Below are 19,854 nucleotides of genomic sequence, written 5' to 3'. Positions count from 1 at the left end.
TTTGTTTATGTGGGTAATATCTGTTGATACTTACTGTATTAGAAATTGAAACTAAGAAGTTTCAAAAAAAATTGGCTCTTTTTCTTTTTTTTTAGAGACAGGATTTCCCCATGTTGGTCAGGCTGGTCTCAAACTCCTGACCTCAGGTGATCCACCCTCCTTGGCCTCCCAAATTGCTAGGATTACAGGCATGAGCCACCGCACCCAGCCGGCTCATTATTAAGAAAATAAATCTAACATGTTGAAAATATAAATAAAAACTATATTCTAAAGCAAAAATATTAGTGAGAAGGATAGCATTGTCTTACATTAATAGAAATACCTTTAATAACTGGCTTATTAGATTCTCATACCTGCTTCTACATTCAGTCTGCTGTGATACATTGCTTTGGTTGAAATGAATGAAAGACAAGCTTCACACAGACAAGAAGCTGAAGAAGAAGAGTATTTTAATAGCCTTTCATCTAATTGTGGATTTTTTTCTTTGTTGACTCCAAAACTCAACAAGTAGTCATTCCTTAAAGGTTAGTTGCAGTGTGGAATCTGACATATCATTGAGTTTTTTAACACTGTTACATTAAAATCTGTTGGTCTATCTTGTACTTTGAGTAGATCTTTAACCATATGTGATTTTACATCATGTATTGACCACTTGTAAATATTGGTTCAGTAAATTATGCATATCTTCCAAACGTTGACACATTTTTTAATCATACAATTTTAAAATCACATTTGTTAATATTGCTATTGATCTCATTTTAAAAGCAGTTAACTCTTTAGAAACTTTCAGTTTTGCCATGACAGATACCAGGTTTTCAAAATTCTCATTTTTGTTCTGTAGCTTGAATTTTGTCATTAGCAACAAATATGGTCAGTTTTGTCCTTCAAGTGATAGACTTACTTTGCTCATATGCCAGACTCCCACATCTGGAAAGCTACAGTTTTATCAGTGGTTCTTTTAAGTAAAAATGGTTTTCATTTAAAAAAGAAAAAAAAATAGGTAGTTTAGCTTATAAGTTGAACAATCCCACTAGTATTTTTCCTTGAGATAGCCATTATACTATAATGGCTGTACAAATGATTGTAATCATTTGTTTCATTAAAGATATTCTTAGATGAAATTGGTGGTGAATATTACAATGACTTACTGATAGTTTGATGCCACTACCTTGATTCACGCTAAGACACTAGCAGTTTTACTCACCAGTGCCTTTGTACTATTGGTTGATGTCAATACAATAAAAACAGCAAATGTCCTAATTTTTTAAATAGTTTCTCCTAATTTTTAAAAATTTTCAAGTAGTCCTTTATTTTTTAAATAGTTTGTCCTTGTGTATTCTCTGAAATGATTTGGTGAGTCCTGTGGGTCCACAGATCACATTTTGCTAATCACAGGCTCAAAGATACCTTAGAGTTCCTCTAGACCAATACCCTAAAGCTACTTACTATATATGTTTCTGTGTACTGAGGTCATTATTAATGTATTTGGTAGGTATTTTATAAATACTCATCTAGTAAATGAATTCAGATCAGTATTCATGAGCATTATCTATTTACAAAGACTGTCTAAAGTGAGATTGGTAGGCATAGTATAACTATACCATTTAATTGACTTCCTTCATTACAAGACTGCTATACATCTTGCTTCATGGTATTGCAATGAATAGCATTGCTTATGGTCTTGCAATGAATAGTCATAACTGGCTAAATAAAAAAGAGTTTGAATAGATGATGAAGTTATCAGATGATAGTCTTCATTTCTGGAGGCAAATAGCAGCAATATTAGTATCCTGAATTGCTCTTCAATTTAAGTACCTACTCCAGTATTCCTTGTAAATATCTTCTAGTAAAATCTACTGAAATATTTACAGTTTTAGGGTATAGTGCTGAGCATGCATACAATGAACAAAGAAGTGGAGATCAGGAGCAAGAAATTAAATTGTTTATATTGTAGTAACTAGGTCTACAGTCGAAACCAAAGTCACCCAAATGTTTCTTGTGATACTCCTTCAGTCTCTGTACACAGAAGTTTGTTAACTGGATCTATTAGTTTCATTTATCAGAAAGTTTGGTTACCTCTTTTCTAAATATTACTGTAGTTAAAGGCTTTCATGGCAACAAGACAAAAATGATCAAGAAGGAAAACATTAGGAACAAGTGGCCATTTTAATGATAATTAAACCTAGCAATATGAGATAATAAGGATGTTACAAGGAATAATGTATTTATTTAAAACCCAGAACAAATAAATATGAATTGCTTAGTTACATTCATTTATTGTAGAAGCAGATTATTTCAGTATTTTCTTTGATTGGCTTTGTTTTTTTGAATTATATAACCAGTGTCCTTTTTATTAATCAGTTCCAAGATTGAGCATTTACTCTGTTTACTTTTTAAATAATTCATTTTAAGTATTTTCTACCAGAATAATTTAGTAGCATGTATTGTCATTTCTAAGACTTTTTTTTTTGAGAAAGTTTTGTCTGTCACCTAGGCTGGAGTACAGTGGCACAATCTCGGCTCACTGTAACCCCTGCCTCCTAGGTTCAAGCAGTTCTCATGCTGCAGCCTTCCAAGTAGCTGGGACCACAGGCATGTGCCATCAAGCCCAGCTAACTTTTTTGCATTTTTGGTAGAGATGGGGTTTCTCCGTGTTGGCCAGGCAGGTCTCATACTCCTAGCCTCAAGTGATCTGCCTGCCTCAGCCTCCCAAAGCATGAGCCACCACACCTAGCCTTTAAGACAATTTAAAATGATTAAAAAAAAAATTTATTGAGTCCTGATTGCTGTCTTTCAGCATCACTGCTTTTTTTCTCACTCCAAGACAGAATTATATGTGATTCCAGAATATTTTAATGTACCAAAAGCTATTTTTAAATACTTGAAAATACTTCAAAATACATCTCAACGTCCACCTCTAATAAAGATAAAAGAAAAAAAAAAAGATAAATCCCTAGTAAGGAGTATTGATTCCTATCTGTGAAGGGAAACATTAACAATCCGTAAAGTGCTTTGAAAAATAATTTTGCCTAGAAGTGGTTTTTGTTGATCATCAGTGTAACACTTAACTATTTTAGGCACCCTGAGAAAGCCCTGCGTCACAAAATATTTTGCTCATTAAGCTGATTGTGTTCTAAAATTCTACAATGAAAGATTAATTCCTTTTGCCCACTGCTGTCTCGAACTCCTGGGCTCAAGCAATCCGTTCACCTCAGTCTCCTGAGTAGCTGGGACTACAAGCAAGTACCACCTCTTCTGGCTGACTTTTTTGTAGAGATGAGGTCTCGCTATGTCCTCTCACGTTGCTCTTGTTTAAAATCTTGAAATCTTGTTTGAGCTGTGCTATGGGGAATGGAAAGTAAGCTTAGTCTTACATCAGGTGAGAGTATTAGTAGGAAAACAACACCTCTCTGGAGGCCACTGTGTTGGCAGCAGCACTAATTAGCCAGAAGTCCCCCTTGGGAAAGGTGACTTTCCCAGCAGGAATTGAGACTTTGATACCTAAGCCCATTATGCAGATTCTCCCTTCTTTGCCAAACTTGGAGGTTCTGGGTTTAATTTGTGTTAAGGAAAACATAATTTTTGTAAACCATGTGGGCTCTCTGCTCATTAATCCTACCTGTGCCTACTCCAGTGACCTTCCTAAAATGCAGTTATTACTATGGCTTTCCTTTGCTTAAAGCCCTATTAGTTAATTTTAATAATTGTAACATTGTATAAGTGAATTACGCTTAGCATTTTAGGTATTTTTTGTTGCTTTTAAACATGACATTTGAAATTCAGCTTTTGCCAATTTATTCTAATTGTTTTTCTCCTATTTTAAATTTTGAAAGGATTGTTTCTTTAGGAAAATTTTAAAGTATTAGTTTACTGGGCATCAGAAATGTTGACCAATCTATGTAACTTTATCTGTAAAACTTTAAACATTAATTTGCTTCATTTAGTTAAACACATAGAAGACTAAAAAAGCAATATTGTTGGACACTTAGTTATTTCAGCAGCCGTCGATATGTCTCATTCTGAAATCAACTCAGTAGAGCTTATATCCCTAAGACTTTTAAAAGTGCTTGTATAATCTATACATATACCCCACAACCACTCTTGAGTGAAGTCTTCCTTCTGTTTTCTAGTCAAGAAATAGTGTCACTCAAATTTTCAATATATATTTAACAACAGAAATGGGTGAGATACTTGGATCATATTGTTTCTAGCTCTTTGTAAGGAAACATTACTAAAATCTTTTTCCTCAAGGAAAATGATAGACCAATTGAGCCTTGATCTTATTTAGAAAACAAGTCAATTGTTCTATAACATGTCCCTTAGGTAAATTACAGTACTCCTCTATTAAACTCTTAGGCTAGTCACTTATTTTTATTTTAGGTGATGCAAAAACTTTCTGGATGGAGCTAGAAGATGATGGAAAAGTGGACTTCATATTTGAACAAGTACAGAATGTGTTGCAGTCACTGAAACAAAAGATCAAAAATGGGTCTGCCACCAATAAAGGTATGAAGCAATAAAAATTTTGAATATGTTTAATACTCAAATATTTCTCTCTGGCAGTACAGTATCATTCTATTTCCAATATTGTTGTTTGTAAAAGTAAGTGGATATAATTACTTGTGAATAATACCTACTGATTTATTTCTTTTATCTCAAGCTACTTTTTTCCCCCATTTATCTTTTTTTTAGAGGAATATTGCAAAAGTAATATCTGCTCCTATAACATTTGGCACTTACAGAAAAAATAACAAGAAAACTTATCACTCCACATTCAGAGACAACTGAATTCAGAGTCCACAATCAGAGACAGTGACAATTTCATATGTATGTGTAAAAATACATATAACTTCATTTTACCTGCTTTAAACAGAACTTACTCTGCCAGTCTTCTGAAAGCAAAATTTGTGTTCTCCATAGGCAATTGGTTCAGATCATCCAAGTTTTTATTTTTTCTGTTTGTTTATCATCAATCCGGGTTGATTGTAGAACATAAGAATTTAGGATGGAATCCTCCTTCACTCCATCAGAACATATGGTTTTGAAGCAAATTTTTCTCCAGATTATTTTTAATTTCTGGATGTTCTTATGATATTAATCTGTTATGTGTTTATCAAAAAAATTGGCACTGTTTTTCATTTTAATGTTCCTTCTCAATCCTTCATGAGTCAGATAAATCTAGATTCAAATCCAGTTGTACTACTTCCTAGCTGAATGTACTGGAATGAATAGCTTAACCTCTAAGCCTCAGTTTCTTTTGTCTCTAATGCAGATATTCCTATTAACCTCTCAGAGGAGTAGTAAAGATTAAATGAGATAAAATATGTAAATCGTTTGGCACAGTAGCTCGCGCCATGAATAAAGGTAATGGTGATACTGTTTTTCTTTCCTTAACAGAATATATCCAAGCAATGATTTTGGTGAATGAAGCAACTATAAGTAACAGTTCAACATCAGTAAAGGGTATGTTCATCTCTATTTCCAATCTATAGTATTCTCTGATTTTTTTTTTTTTTTTTTTTTGCCATGAAGCGGGATAGCCTTAATATATCAGGCTAATTAAAGATAATTTAAAATAAAATCTTAAGATCCACATTTCTAAGTTATATAAATCAGTTTCCTCTATTAAATGAAAACTCCTACCCATCTAGAAATAGTAAATGCATACCCAGCTAACATCCTAGAGAAAGAATTAACAAATATGTGTTGTCTCTGGGAAAGAGAGGACTTTCTCATATAAAGAGGGCAAATAGAATTCTAACACTATATATCCACTTTCTGTGAAGAACAATAATTTGAAAGGTATATTCTTGTATAGATAAGTTGTTGTAAATCTTTTATTTCTAGATTGCTTTTAGACCATGAGTCTTCCAAGCTCTAACTAAATCAGTTTAGAAGGATCAAAGATAATGTACTAAAGAAAAACTGTTTCTCTTCTCACAAAACTTCTGATACCAAATGTGGGTTTTTCGTGCCACACAATTATCCAATATTCTGTGGACACCAATGGATGTTGTGTCCTAAAATTTAATTCAGTTCTGCAACTAACTACTACCCAGAGTTAGCACAGATCCCACGGATTAAGGGCTTAGTCCCACCAACTTGCTCCCACTTCAGGCATTGGTCACAATCCCTGATCCTCATGTACTTCTGACTGACTTGGCTACAAATCAGAAATTCCTACAACCCCCTCCTCAGATTCCATGGTTTGCTGTAACGGCTTATAGAGCTCACAGAAGCACCAGTTTATTATAAAGGATACTATAAAGGATACAAATGAATAGCCAGATGAAGAGGTACACAGGCCAAAGTCTGGAAGGGCCTGAGTACAGGAGCTTCTGTCCCTGTGGAGTTTTGGAGTATACCACCCTTCCAGTATATAGATGCATTGACCAACCTGAAAGCTCTCTGAACCCTGTTGTTCGGGGGTTTTATGGAGATCTCATTACATAGGCATGATTCAGTCATCAGCCCATTGGTGATTTGCTCAAGCTGACTCTTTCTTTTCCCTGAATATGGGGGTGGAGAGGGTAGGGATGAAAGTTCCAATTCTAACCATGACTTTGTCAGAAGTGTCTTGGTCTTACCAGCCCCCATTCTGAAGCTGTCTGGGGGCACCTCACCTCTCACCAGTCATCTCATTAGCATACAGAAGACACTATTACCACTCCTGGGGATTCCATGGGTCTCAGAAGTTCTTATGTCAGGAACTGGGACTAAGTCAAATGCTCCTCTTATACCTCACAATTATAAGGGTTTTAGTAATTATGTCAGGAGCTAGGGCAGGGCAGAAACCAAAAACATACTCCTTTTATTTTTTTTTCAAGACAGAGTCTCACTCGGTTGCCAGGCTGGAGTGCAGTGGCAGGATCTCAGCTCACTGTAAACTCTGCCTCCTGGTTTCAAGCTACTCTCCTGCCCTAGCCTCCCCAGTAGCTGGGACTACAGGTGCATGCCACCACGCCCAGCTAATTTTCATATTTTTAGTAGAGACGGGGTTTCACCATGTTGGCCAGGGTGGTCCTAATCTCTTGACCTCGTGATCCTCCTGCCTTGACCTCCCAAAGTGCTGGAATTACAGGCTTGAGCCACAGCACCTGGCCTCAAATATATATTTCTTATGATGTTACATGTACTAAGACTGTAAAAAGAAAAACTTAGCAGCTCTTTTAGCAGAATCAATCAGTATGCCATAAATCTTAGTCTATCACACATTTGCTGAAGTTTTGAGGAAGTACAATATTTACTAGATTTTTGTTAATACTGTTGTCAATTTTAATAATTTTTGTCTTTTATAATTTGGAGCCTTAAGGCTTTTAAATTTCTGAAAATATAACACTAGCATCACTGGCTATTTTAAATAAACCTTTTGGTATTCAAAAGTATTCTCAATTTCGTAAGCTACAGTATAGTTTTGTGTCAGGGTCTGACAGGCAACCCCCATGATGGATGAATAAATTCACTCAGACACAGAATACAGTGGAAGAGTGGGCTAGGGGTGCCTGTGGCTACTCACTTGAAGGAGTTAACAGTTGCTGGCCTCAACACACTGGGTTTCTTGGCTTTTATTTAGCACATATTTAATGACAAAGGCTTTGAGTTAACACTACTAGGGGGTGAAGATTAAAGGCTAGGTTCTGAGGCTTAAAGCAAACACTGTTTGTGGATAATAAACTTCGGCTGACTGAGTAGAAGGCAGTCAAGCATGGATGGGCAAAGGTTGGTTTTAGGACAATAAGCCATTAAGATAAATTATTTTGCATTCTCCTGTTAACTGCTTTATTCTTCAAGCTTCTAGATAAAGGAACTAGCTGCCTTTGGCCCATTCTTTCCTAAAGATTTTATAAAACTTCTTGGTCTTCTAAGAAGGTTTGCAATTATTTTATAATGTTTATAATATTGCCATCTACTCTGCTTGAACAGCTTTGGAAGAGTAGGTTCTTAAAGAAAACAGTCTCCCTTTTACAGTATACTTCAGTAACACTCAGAATTGTAAGGGAGAAAAAATTTTATCTCAGTGGTTGGGGGATGAGGGCTGTAATGAAAGATAGAAGACAGTTAACAGGAGAAGAGACATACAGATGTGTTAACTTTTAATTTTATATGCACAGGAGCATCACAGAAAGGAGTGAATGCCCAAAGCAGTGGTGAGATTTGAGAGCACATTTATACGTGAAAGAGGGGGCAGAGAGGCACTTCTGGAAAGAACAAATGTTATATGTGAATTTTCAGTGCCACAAAAGAAGTAGCACTCGAATATCAATTTAATTTCCTCAGCAAAGCAACTTCACTTTCTGCAGAAAGGGTACTCCCACTGGCCATCTTGACACAAGAAGACCCTGACCAAAGGAGGCAGGGCCATTTATATCTAACACATCCACCCTACTGCTATGTCCTGATTCCATTGGCTGGAACTGGACTTCACAGTTTAGGCTGCACCCAGTTGTCCAACAACTTAAAACTTTTCTAAAGAGGTAAAGGCAGAGGAGGACAAAGGAAAAGAGGAAATAACTTGAGGAATGCTTAGAGAAGCAATAACATTTCCAAATAAGGAAATAAAGTATGACCTAAGACTTCCAGGCATGTCAGGGCAAATATCTAGGCTAAAGTATATGAACTAAGAACACTGGATACACATATTTTCTTCATTATGACTAACACTTTAAAGCAAAAGCTTTAAAATAAATTAACCTTTGAAGAAACTATTATTTATTCATAATGAACTAAGAGGAAAGCTTTGAAGAGGAACCTTTTATTTATTCTTATTTCCTACAACAAATGACTTCAAAGAGAAATGGGTCCTAGGAGAATAAGTAGGAAGTTTTTAACAGTGTCTGTCTGAGTATAGTACTGACTTCATCTGCTCTCCCTGATAAGATGAAATCATTCCCAGTTGATGAAACTTCTGGGAGGGGATTTATGACAATTGAGTTCATTTTTTGTGAGGGTCTATTTTTAGACAGATAAGGGAACTCCAAAGAATGCCTCTTCCTGTATTTGTTTATTCTCAGATGTCTTCAGTTCAAAATAATCTTTATGCTAGTTTATGTCATCTGGACAATCCTTAAGGGATTACATTTAGTTTTGCAAGAGAGAGGCTTTTAATCTCACTTGTTCAAGAAAAGTGGTAACAAGTAACTAATTCTAAACATTTTTTTTCTTTCTGAAGAAACTTTTTTTCCCCACAAAAAGTAAGTTGGTTTTTGCTTGGGGTCTTTTAAGGTAATAGTTTTATCAATAGAAATACTGAATATAATTTCATATTTTCACATAGTTTGTTCATCTTAAATGTAACAAATGTATCGAGATAAAAGTATATTTAGTTGCTAGTGGTGAAGTGTTTTTAAGAAAACAGTTGGGGAGAGTTATATAATTGACATTGTTGGCAAATTTAAGAATTAAAAACCTTTTGGCAAGAGAGTTTCATGAGGGCTAGACGCAGTAGCTCAGGCCTGTAATCTAAGTACTTTAGGAGGCCAAGTGGGGAGGATCACTTGAGGCCAGGAATTTGAAACCAACCTGGGCAGCACAATGAGACCTCATCTCTACAGATAATAAAAAAAATTAGTTAGGTATGGTGTCATGTGCCTGTGGTCCCAGGTACTCAAGAGGCTGCGGTGAGAGGATTGCTTGAGCCAGGAAATCGAGGCTGCAGTGAGCTGGGATCACACTACTGCACTGCAGCCTTCCAGCCTAGGCAAGAGAGTGACCCTGTCTCAAAAACATAAATAAATACATAAAATAAAAAGTTTCATGCTAGCATTTATTTAAAAAAAAAATGTTGAGAATGAGAGAAGCAAAAGAACTTTGTGTTGAGGTAGAAACAAGCTGTCCTGAATCCAACCTAGACTCCCCAGGATATCATCAAACCACTAATTATGTTTATGTTGCTTGATGATGTAGAACTTTTTCTCTTTTTTCTAATGACTAATTTTAAATCTCCATGTTTTCCAGTAAATTTTATGTCCAACTATGTTTATATACATTTGTTTTGTTCATATTTCTTAATATAGATTTGTATAACTCATGCAAATATATTAGCTGGGGGAAATTTCTGAAATTAATTTCTAATCACTTATAGCTGTGAATGTAAAATAAAAGGGTCAGAATCTAATTTAAAGAGAGCTTATTCAGGTATAAGGTGTAAGAGTGGCCATCCAGGGACCAGAGCTACACCAAAGAATGGTGATAAGTGCTTCTGGTGTGGGGAGAAATGTGGATTATTTATATAGGCAAAACAGAGGTGAGTAACAGGATTACAGCATTTTCCATACAAAGGGTAACATGCAGATATTTGATTGGCTATTGTTGATTATACTGTAAGTGGGTTGTCTAACATTCTGTTGTAAAGAGGTAACAGTCACAAGGGTCTCTTTCTCCGTATAATTTAGACTAGGTTTGAATAAAGTATAGGGAGTCTTGGCTGGTTGTGGTATCTCATGCCTATAATCCCAGAACCTTGGAAGGCCAAGGTTGCCACCTTGAGGATCACTTGAGGCCAGGAGTTCAAGACCAGCTGGGTAACATAGTGAGATCCTACCTCTGCAAAACAATTTTAAAAATCAGTCAGGTGTGTAGAGTTGCACACCTGTAGTCCCAGCTACTCTGGAGGCTGAAGTGGAAGGGGTAGCTTGAGCCTAGGTGTTCAAGGTCACAGTGAGCTTATGATCACACCACTGCGCTCCAGCGTGGATGACAGAGCAAGAACTTGTCTCTTTGAAAAAAAAAAAAAATAGGGAGTCTAGTTAATGTATAACATCTCAACGTAAGTCAGAAAGCAGTGATCATGCACCAGAGGAAAAAAATAATCATGTTACACGAGTCATCTTTTAGGACTTAACTTTTCCCTTTGGCATAATAAATTGGAAGGGCCTATGTAAAAAGAAGTTTTATTTTCTTTTTACGTAGTTCTCTTCAACTATCAGATTTATTTATTTTTATTTATTTATTTTTAGAGACTCTGTCACTCGGGCTGGAATGCGGTGGTGCAAGTATAGCTTACTGCAACCTACAACTCCTGGACTTAAACAATGCTCCCATCTCAGCCCCCAAGTAGCTAGAACTACAGGCATGTACCACCAAGCCTGACGTGTGTGTGTGTGTGTGTAGAGACAGGGTCTTGTTCTGTTGCTCAGGATGACCTTGAAGTCCTGGCCTCAAGTAATCCTCCCACCTCAGCCTTCGAAAGTGCTAGGATTACGGCCATGAACCATTGTGCTTGGCTCAGCTGTCAGATTTAAAATTTTTCTTTACCTGGAAAATTAAAGACAGATATTTGTTTTTCAGTTAGCCAAGGAGCAGCGTTGAAATACAATATCCTTTTATTTACTTAAAGTTTTTTTGAGGCGGGAGGTAAGTTATAATTTTTTTTATTGGAAAACAAATATACCGGGCTGGGCACGGTGGCTTACGCCTGTAATCCCAACACTTTGGAAGGCCAAGATAGATGGATCACCTGAGGTCAGGAGTTTGAGACCAGCCTGACCATCATAGTGAAACCCCGTCTCTACTAAAAACACAAAGTTGGCTGGGCGTGCTGGCGCACATCTGTAGTTTCAGCTACTCTGGAGGCTGAGGCAGGAGAGTCGCTTGAACATGAGAGGTGGAGGTTGCAGTGAGCCAGGATCTCGTCACTGCACTCCAGCCTGAACAAGAGTAAAATTCCATCTCAAAAAAAAAAAAAAAAAGATAAATAAATACACTTGGAGAGCATTTGAGGCAAACTGTGCCATAAGCAGATTTTTGTTAAGTGGCTAAAGTTTAAAAAGCCACATCTAAACTTGTTGTTTTTAGTAAAACTGGTCCATGCTACAAAAGCAACGTGATGACAAAGTTTCTTTACTTGACCAAACTTTAGTCAGGCTCCTTAACTTATTCCCTGGCGCATCTGGGTGTAGTAGTGCCCCCTTATGCACAATTTTACTTTCTGTGGTTTCAGTTATTCAAGGTCAACCATGGTCCAAAATATGAAATGGAAAATTTCAGAAATAAACATTCATAAGTTTTAAATTGCATGACAGGGTGAGATTTCAGAATGGCAGTTTCTGAGTAGCACATGATAAAATCTCACCCTGTCACGCTTCATGTCACCCAGGATGTGAATCATCCCTTTGTTAGTCACTTAGTAGATGTCTTGTTGATCAGATCAATAGATCACAAGAGAAAGAAGGGTGAGTACAGTACAAGAAGATATTTTGAGGGAGAGAGATACCACATTCACATAACTTTTATTATAGCATATTGTTATAATCGTTCTGTTTTCTTGTTAATCTCTTACTGTGCCTAATTTATAAATTAAACTTTATCATAGACATGTATGTTTAGGAAAAAGCATAGCGTGCACACATATACACATACAGTTCAGTACCATCCAAGGTTTCAGGTATCTATTGGGGATCTTGAAACATAATTCCCCAAATATGAGGGAGGAATACTGTACTTCCTTTTTCCTTTGTAAAATCTATTTTTAGCAAGAACCCCCCCACACTCAATATCTTATCACCCACAGTATGATCAAATTCTTCATTCTTCACCATCCCCAGGTGATGTCTGATCGCCCTGGCCTACCTTCAGCAAGAATTTTGTTAGTTTTGCAAGAATCTTGTTAGTTTTAGCAAGGTCAGTTTAGTAAGAATCCAGCTTTCCCCCTAGTGTTTCCTTTTAGTAATTTTCCATCCACTGATCCCCACCCTGCTCCTTGGCTATAAATTCCTACTTGCCCATGCTCAATTTGGAATTGAGCTCACTCACCCTCCTTCACTGCATAATCATATTGTGTGGTTCCTATACCTATTGCCATGGTCCTGAATAAAATCTACCTTCACAGTGATTTAACAAATATTGAGTAATTTTTTGTAACTGCAAGATAATAATCTAAGGCAGGTTAAGAATCAGTTTTTTTCTTAAGGTTCATCAGTGTGTAAGAAAAAGTGTATGGGAAGTTTTTCTTATAGAATATTCCACATATCCATTTCTCAAAATAAGAACAAGAAATCCTTAACTTTTTTCATTAAATACACAGCTTTATTTCAATAGGCAGATCTGAGAGTAAGAATAGATGAAATATTTTTAAAAAGAGACAAGAAAAGAGATAAAATTAAGTGTAAAAAATACAAGAAGAGGCTGGGCGTGATGGCTCATACCTGTTATCCCAGCCCTTTGAGAGGCCTTGGTGGGCAGATCACTTGAGGTCAGGAGTTCAATACCAGCCTGGCCACCATGGTAAAACCCTGTCTCTACTAAAAAAACAAAAATTAGCCAGACGTGGTTTTGCATGCCTGTAATCCCAGCTACTGGAGAGGCTGAGGCAGGAGAATCATTTGAACCTAGGAGATGGAGGTTGCAATGAGCCAAGATCACACCACCGTACTCCACCCTGGGTGATAGAGAGAGTAAGACACTGTCTCAAAAAAAAAAAAAGAAGAAATGTGAACAAGCAGATCAAAAAATACCAAGATACCTCATCCCCTCCCCAAAGTAGTTGTAGAGCAATAGGAAAACAAAGGGTACATAAATTTTTCATTTTCTGACTTTTATAGAGCCTTTAAGAGTTAATGTGATTTTTGCATGCAGAAGTAGGGATACTCAGTGTCCACCTTTAAGACTGGTTAAGCTTCAAATCAAGGTCGGGCCAAACTAGAGTTTCTACAGTGGAAACATTTTCTGTCCTCAGTGTTTTATCCTATTACATTAATATTTTTGAAAACATTGACATCTAATATTTTGTCTCAATCTTGAAACCTTAATATGTTTGCAAATTTTAGGGCTCCATATGGGCAGACTTTAGTCAATGAACATATTACTTGGTACTTACAGCAAATAGTTTTTAACTTGGTATATTTATTGCTCACATGTGTATTTTTTTGTGTAGATCTTATGCCTGTGACTCAGAATGAACAGGAAAACAAATCCAATGCATTTCCCTCCACATCATATGAAAACTCCTTTCCAGAAGACTCTCCATTTCTGTATGTATATAAATTATTTATGTTCTTATTGCTTTTGCTCCTAGAGATTTCTTCTTTATAAATAATTTGGCATTAGAATAGATAAAAGAGACAAAAAAAGATTTTTTTCCCATTAAAGCCTTAAAAGTTGTACATTTTAATATTTTATGGTAGGATAGAATTTCATGAGTCTCTTAATATGTTATATAATATTCCTAGCTAATCAAGTCTTTTTATAAAGTTTAGCTTAAGGTGTCTTTGTGTATTTTATTAATACACTGAAATCTGCCAAGTGGTGTGTTTTTTGTTTTTAGGGCTTAGATTATTTGGAGAATGTAAAAGTGTCAGAGTATTTCAGTATCAGTTGAGTTTTCAAATGCTTAGCAGCTCTGAAATAGTGTCAAAAAGTTTATGAGAATAGATTAAATTTTTCTGACCTTCGCTTTCTCATTTTATCATTACTTTCAGTAAAGATTCCATGGCATAAAGGAGAAATGCAGAAGAGTGAATCTGATACTCCGACACGTAGTCTTTATTTTTAGTAGGTAATGTCTGTGCCTAAGCCTTCAAGGAAGGCAAGTTTCTGAAAGTTCTCTAGAGCAGAGAACATGGTTTCAAAAAACAAAAAAAGTATCTTTAGAAAGAAAGTTCTTTAATTTTGTTACCCTAATTTCATTTGTTCTTTCAGATCAATATTAAATTGACCCCCAAAAAAATCTCAATATAGAATTCTTTTTTTGATTTTTGTGTCTTTGAGAGTTGTAGATAGACAACTGTTTTATATGATTTGGATTTACAAATATTAGAGATGTCATTGCAGTTTGAGTGGGTCTCAAAAGACTCCTAAAATTACGTTAAAATGCTCCCAGAGAAAGCTAAGTTCACACTTCAGCTCATTAATTGGCCATTTCAGTAGCTCACAAAACAATTTTTTCTAGAAATTCTGACCTTCAAATATACAGTATGAAATTTCATAAGTTCTTAAGAACAAATTCACTCAGTCTAAATCGCTAAAATATAAAATTCTTTTTCATATAAATTACCACTAAACAAGCTCTTTTCACAGTTGTCTATATATTTAGACATTATATTTTAAACTTAAATGCAGGCGTGGTTATTCCTATGAAGTATCATTTTTTGGTTTAAGTTCATTCTACCAACTTAGCAGAATCTTTTTGAATTTTTGAATTTTTTTGTCCCTTTTAGCTTATCATATAAATAAATAAGCTTCCTAATCTTCATTATGGTCACTGAAAACAATATTGACTGGGACATGACCAAAGATAAACCTTGTGGTTGTCTCACTACTAGACGCTGTTTTTATTACGCTTCAGAAAGAACTCTTTAAGCAACTGTGAATTTACTTCTACTGTTGTCTCACATACACTTCTCACTACAAGGCAATCATTTAAAAAGCAAGGTTCACTGCCATAGGATTTTTTGCCATTGCCAGACATTATTTAGACTTATTGAAAATGTTGTCAAAAAAGAAAATTCAGTTAATTTGGATTTTTCTCACCTACTTGTTGACTCAGCACCTAGTATTGGCTTTTTAAATTCCAAATATTTAGAAGTCACACACTTGATGCCTTCTTCTAGAAATTTTTAAGAGACCAATGTTAAGCTAACATTTCTATATTTTCTATATAGCCTGTCCTCCTTTCCTTTTTGAAAATCAAGGCAGCTAGAACTTGAGGATAAGTGGTCAAAGAAAAACAAAATCAGGGCAGCATTGTTTTATTTTTAATGTTTTTGTATTTGAAGTTTTTTTCAAGACCTTGAGATTTAATTTGTAGAGTCTTCCGTATGCTTAAATAAACTTGAGTTCTAGTACCCTCTTTAACTGTCACAGACTTCAGTCCCCGCCCCCGCCAGAGCCATACTTACAGATGGGAAAGACAAAGGCAGAATTGTTTTTGAGGAACTCTTTCTTCTCTTTGTTATCAGTTAACCTTATCTTTCTCCTAACTGATTATTTTCTTGTTCTAAGCATAGCTTTACTTTTTGTTGTTGTTGTTGTTATTTTACTAGCATTTTTGGAAACCTCAGGCTTAAGCTTTTGTGATGCTTTTCTTACAGGTTCATACCAATGTTTCGTATTCATAATTAGTTGTCTTCTTTTGTATGTATAGTTAAATCTGAGGTTCCCAGAAAAATCGAGTTGATTTCTTTAACTGTTTTCTCATCTCTTTAGGACTGTTTGTGATTATATAATCAGAATTTCATTTCCTTAAGAATCTCCCATCTCTCTTGCACTGTATCAACACTCAGAGGCTTTTTTATGAGATTATACCTAACTTTGGGTTGAGCTTTCTGAGATCTTTTCAGATGAAGGGGCATGTCTTATTAGGCTTAGGATTTTCTTCCTTTGCCGTTAAGAATCCAAGGAGGCATTTCATTCTTAAGTAATTCATTCATTCATTCATTATGTTTAAATAATGAAATAATTCATTTTTATGTTTAAATAATTCTTTTTGTATTTTCTCTGCAGGTCGGAAGTTTATTGCTTATTTTACTTTCAGTACTTAAACCCTTTTGGCAGACCAGTGGTCACATAGGCTGCCTGGTAAACTAAAAAAAAAGGTCAATAACTAAAGCCAGGGATTATTTATTTATATATATGTGTGTGTGTGTGTGTGTGTATGTTTGTGTAGTTACATACATACCTACAGCCCCAGCCACAGGCCTCAAGATTAGGCTGCACGTGGTGGTTCACACCTGTAATCCCGGCACTTCGGGAGGTTAAGGAGGGAAGATCACTTGAGCCCAAGAATTCTAGACTAGCCTGGGCACCATGACAAAACTCCGTCTCTACAAAAAAAAAAAATAACAAAAATTAGCTGGGCATGGTGGCACATGCCTGTGGTCCCAGCTACTTGGGAGGTTGAGGTGTATCACCTGAGTCTGGAAGGTCAAGGCTACAGTGAGCCTTGATTGTGTCCCTGCACTCCAGCTTGGGTGACACAGTGAGACCCTATTTCAAAAAAAGATGATACAGACTATCAATGGCAAACCCCAGGATGAAATCTTGGGTCTAACAGGACACAGGCTTCAGGCTCTCAGTGTTTTTTGTGGGATTTTTTTTTTTTTTTTTTTTTTTTTGAGACAGCAGGGTCTCACTCTGTCTCTCAGGGTAGACTGCATTGGCACATAGTCACAGCTCACTATAGCCTTGACCCTCTAAGCTCAAGTGATCTCCCACCTCAGCCTCTCAAGTAGCTGGGACTACAGGTGCATACCACCTTACCTGGATAATTTAAAAAATTTTTTTGTAAAGATATGATCTCACTATGTTGCCCAGGCAGATTGTGAACTCCTGGTCTCAAGCAATCCTCCCTCCTCAGCTTCCCAAGGTGGTGGTATGAGCCTCCGTGCCCAGCCAGTATTTTATTCTTGAATTGAACTGAATTTCCACTCCATGTAAGTGAGTTTTGACATAGGTAAATGTAAAAACAAAAGTATTACTTCAGTGATAATTCTTTTAAAAGGATACCTACTTTTGTGATTTTAGGAAGTCTGAATATGTTCTTTTTTTTTGGTCAAATAATACTTTGGTTTGTCAAGAGTACACAGCTATTCAAGCTAGCTTAAGTAGTGGAATTTATTAGAGGTGTATGAGGTGTGCAGCTTTGGCCAGCGTACAGGGTGACATTGGGCTTGTGGGTTTGTCCCACTGCTTAAAGACACGGGTGTAAATTTAAGCCATTTATATATGACTTTTTACATAACATGCACACAAACCGAAAAGACTGTTTTTTAAAAAATATATACACACATGTACCTACAGATACATACGTACATATATGTAAATAAAACTGGTCTTGAAGAACAGAAAATGTAACATAGCAGACCATATGGACACTAGAATTGGAACTAGAAAGACAGTACCTAAGGTTAGGGTTGACCCACTCAACTCTACTTCTCTCCGTCTGTTACCAGTAGGTTTCTTCTTTTCTCACATGACCAAACATAGCTGCTCCAGCTAAACTCTAACCTTCTAGTGCAAGTGTTATCTCATGAGACATGTATATAGATAATTTTTTTTTTAATAGAGACAGGGTCTAGCCATGTTGCCCAGTCTGGTCTTGATCTCCTGGGCTCAATCAGTCCTCCTGCCTCAGCCTCCCACAGTGCTGGTATTACAGGTGTGAGCCACCATACCCAAATATATTTTTTAATATCTTAATGTAAATTCTTTAAAGAGACAGTATAAATAGCTCAGTATGTATACAAGTGCCAACATCTTTGAGTACACTGAAATTAATATACTTGTTTTTCAGAAGAGGATGACCAAAGAAGGGACTAAGCAAAATAACAAATTTACCTACTGCAGTCTTTAAGATGAATACAGTTTACATTTATGTTTTAAAATGTCCTCTTAATGGTCATAGAGGATAGAATGACTTCCTACTTTAGCCTTGCCAAAAGCTAGATAATCAGTTGGCAGCCTCTAATCCGTGCTCCACCTTGATGTTCAGGGTGACTAATTAATGACAGAGCAATTGTCAAACCATATGCAAACTGAGAATTCCTTACCCAGAGGCTGGCATGCAGGTCCAGACAGCTGTGGATAACCATGCTTACTCCTTATCCTGTGTTTACTTCTAGCACTTTTAGTCAGTAACTAGGTTTACAATACTGTACATAGAATTGGTTTTGTTTATTTCTGGGCTTTTTTTTTTTTTTTTTCAGTAATGTATCTTCACACCTAAATAAAGTTAGCCTTCCTCTGTATAAAATTAGGATGAAATTAGGTTACTTTATACCTAAGACTTGTAAGTTGGTTGTTTTTTTCCTTCTATTTAGTAAATTGAGGCACAGATAAGAAAATAATATTTTCTATGGTTTATGCTAGTGTTTTATGTTTTTATCCTTTTCTGTTTTCTTCTCTCCTCCTCCCATTCTTCCCTAACTCTTCTTAAATGTAAAACATGCATTTCTCTCGGTGTTAATTGCTTAGTAACTAGAGTCTTACATCTCCTAATTTTTATTTATTAGTCAGAAGAAGAATACTTTTAAGCTAGTTTGGCTTTCTTGAAGTGTAAATTCCAAAGTACAAGTTTTACCAGCATATTTACTATTACAAATTTTAGTCCTAAGTAGTTCTAATTGTATATTGTTCAGGAGTGGCTGACTTGGAGCTGTATAGCTGTATTTATTGTGTCATATGAGGAAATTATGTAAAGGACATTAAACTACTATTCAAATATTAGTTGTTATTTAAGAACTAAGGATAACCCAGATACTTTCTCTCTCACATATATCCTGAATTAATCCCTTCATATTCCAAGAAAAACTTATTGAGTCATCTGCATCAATATTTCATGTCTCGCTTCCTCCCAAAAGCAAAACAGGAACCAAAAAATTCATAGCTGAGGCCAGACATGGTGGCTCATGCCTGTAATCCTAGTACTTTGGGAGGCCAAGGCAGGCAGATCACTTGAGCTCAGGAGTTTGAGACCAGCCTGGGCAACATGGTGAAATCCCATCTCTACCAAAAATGCAAAAAATTAGCTGGATGTGGTGACGCATGCCCATGGCCTCAGCTACTTGAGAGGCTGAGGTAGTCAGATTGCATGAGCCCAGGAGGCAGAGGTTGTGGGGAACCAAGATTGTGCCACTGTACTCCAGCTTGGGTGACAGAGTAAGATCCTGTTGCAAAAAAAAAAAAATGTATAGGCAAAATGGGGAAATCAGATAACATTTACAAAATAATATACTACAGAATCCAATTTGAAACATATTTATTTGGTTAAATCAAGTTGAAAAAAACAATAGAACAGTTTACTATAGCTATAAATCTCTAAGTATATAAGTAACTTCAGAGTGAGTAACCTATATCAAAACAAAGAACAAGGCCATGAGAGCGAGAGCCTAAGGAATGTATTCCAGTGAATTCTGAATGAAA

The 19,854-nt window shown here is 36.1% G+C and overlaps 1 protein-coding gene across 20 annotated transcripts in view; it reads left to right on the top strand.

The window, feature by feature from the left end:
* The window catches only part of SETDB2 (SET domain bifurcated histone lysine methyltransferase 2), a 67,742-nt gene that overhangs the window by 22,386 nt on the left and 25,502 nt on the right, over positions 1-19,854 (top strand). For 10 of the 20 annotated variants that reach the window (XM_035297837.3, XM_078358377.1, XM_008991864.5 and 7 more), the window contains 3 exons: positions 4,381-4,506; positions 5,398-5,463; positions 13,871-13,967. In XM_035297837.3, coding sequence (XP_035153728.1) covers positions 4,381-4,506; positions 5,398-5,463; positions 13,871-13,967 — 289 coding nt within the window. Of the gene's footprint in view, positions 1-418; positions 525-4,380; positions 4,507-5,397; positions 5,464-13,870; positions 13,968-14,419; positions 14,492-19,854 lie in introns of those variants that run through there. The other 10 variants (XM_078358007.1, XM_078357895.1, XM_078357845.1 and 7 more) reach the window with 2 other exon arrangements.

The sequence above is a fragment of the Callithrix jacchus genome, chromosome 1 (assembly GCF_049354715.1).
Source record: "Callithrix jacchus isolate 240 chromosome 1, calJac240_pri, whole genome shotgun sequence".
Lineage (NCBI taxonomy): Eukaryota > Metazoa > Chordata > Mammalia > Primates > Cebidae > Callithrix > Callithrix jacchus.
The sequence above is the reverse complement of the archived record's forward strand: the minus strand, read 5'-3'. Positions and strand labels throughout refer to the sequence as shown.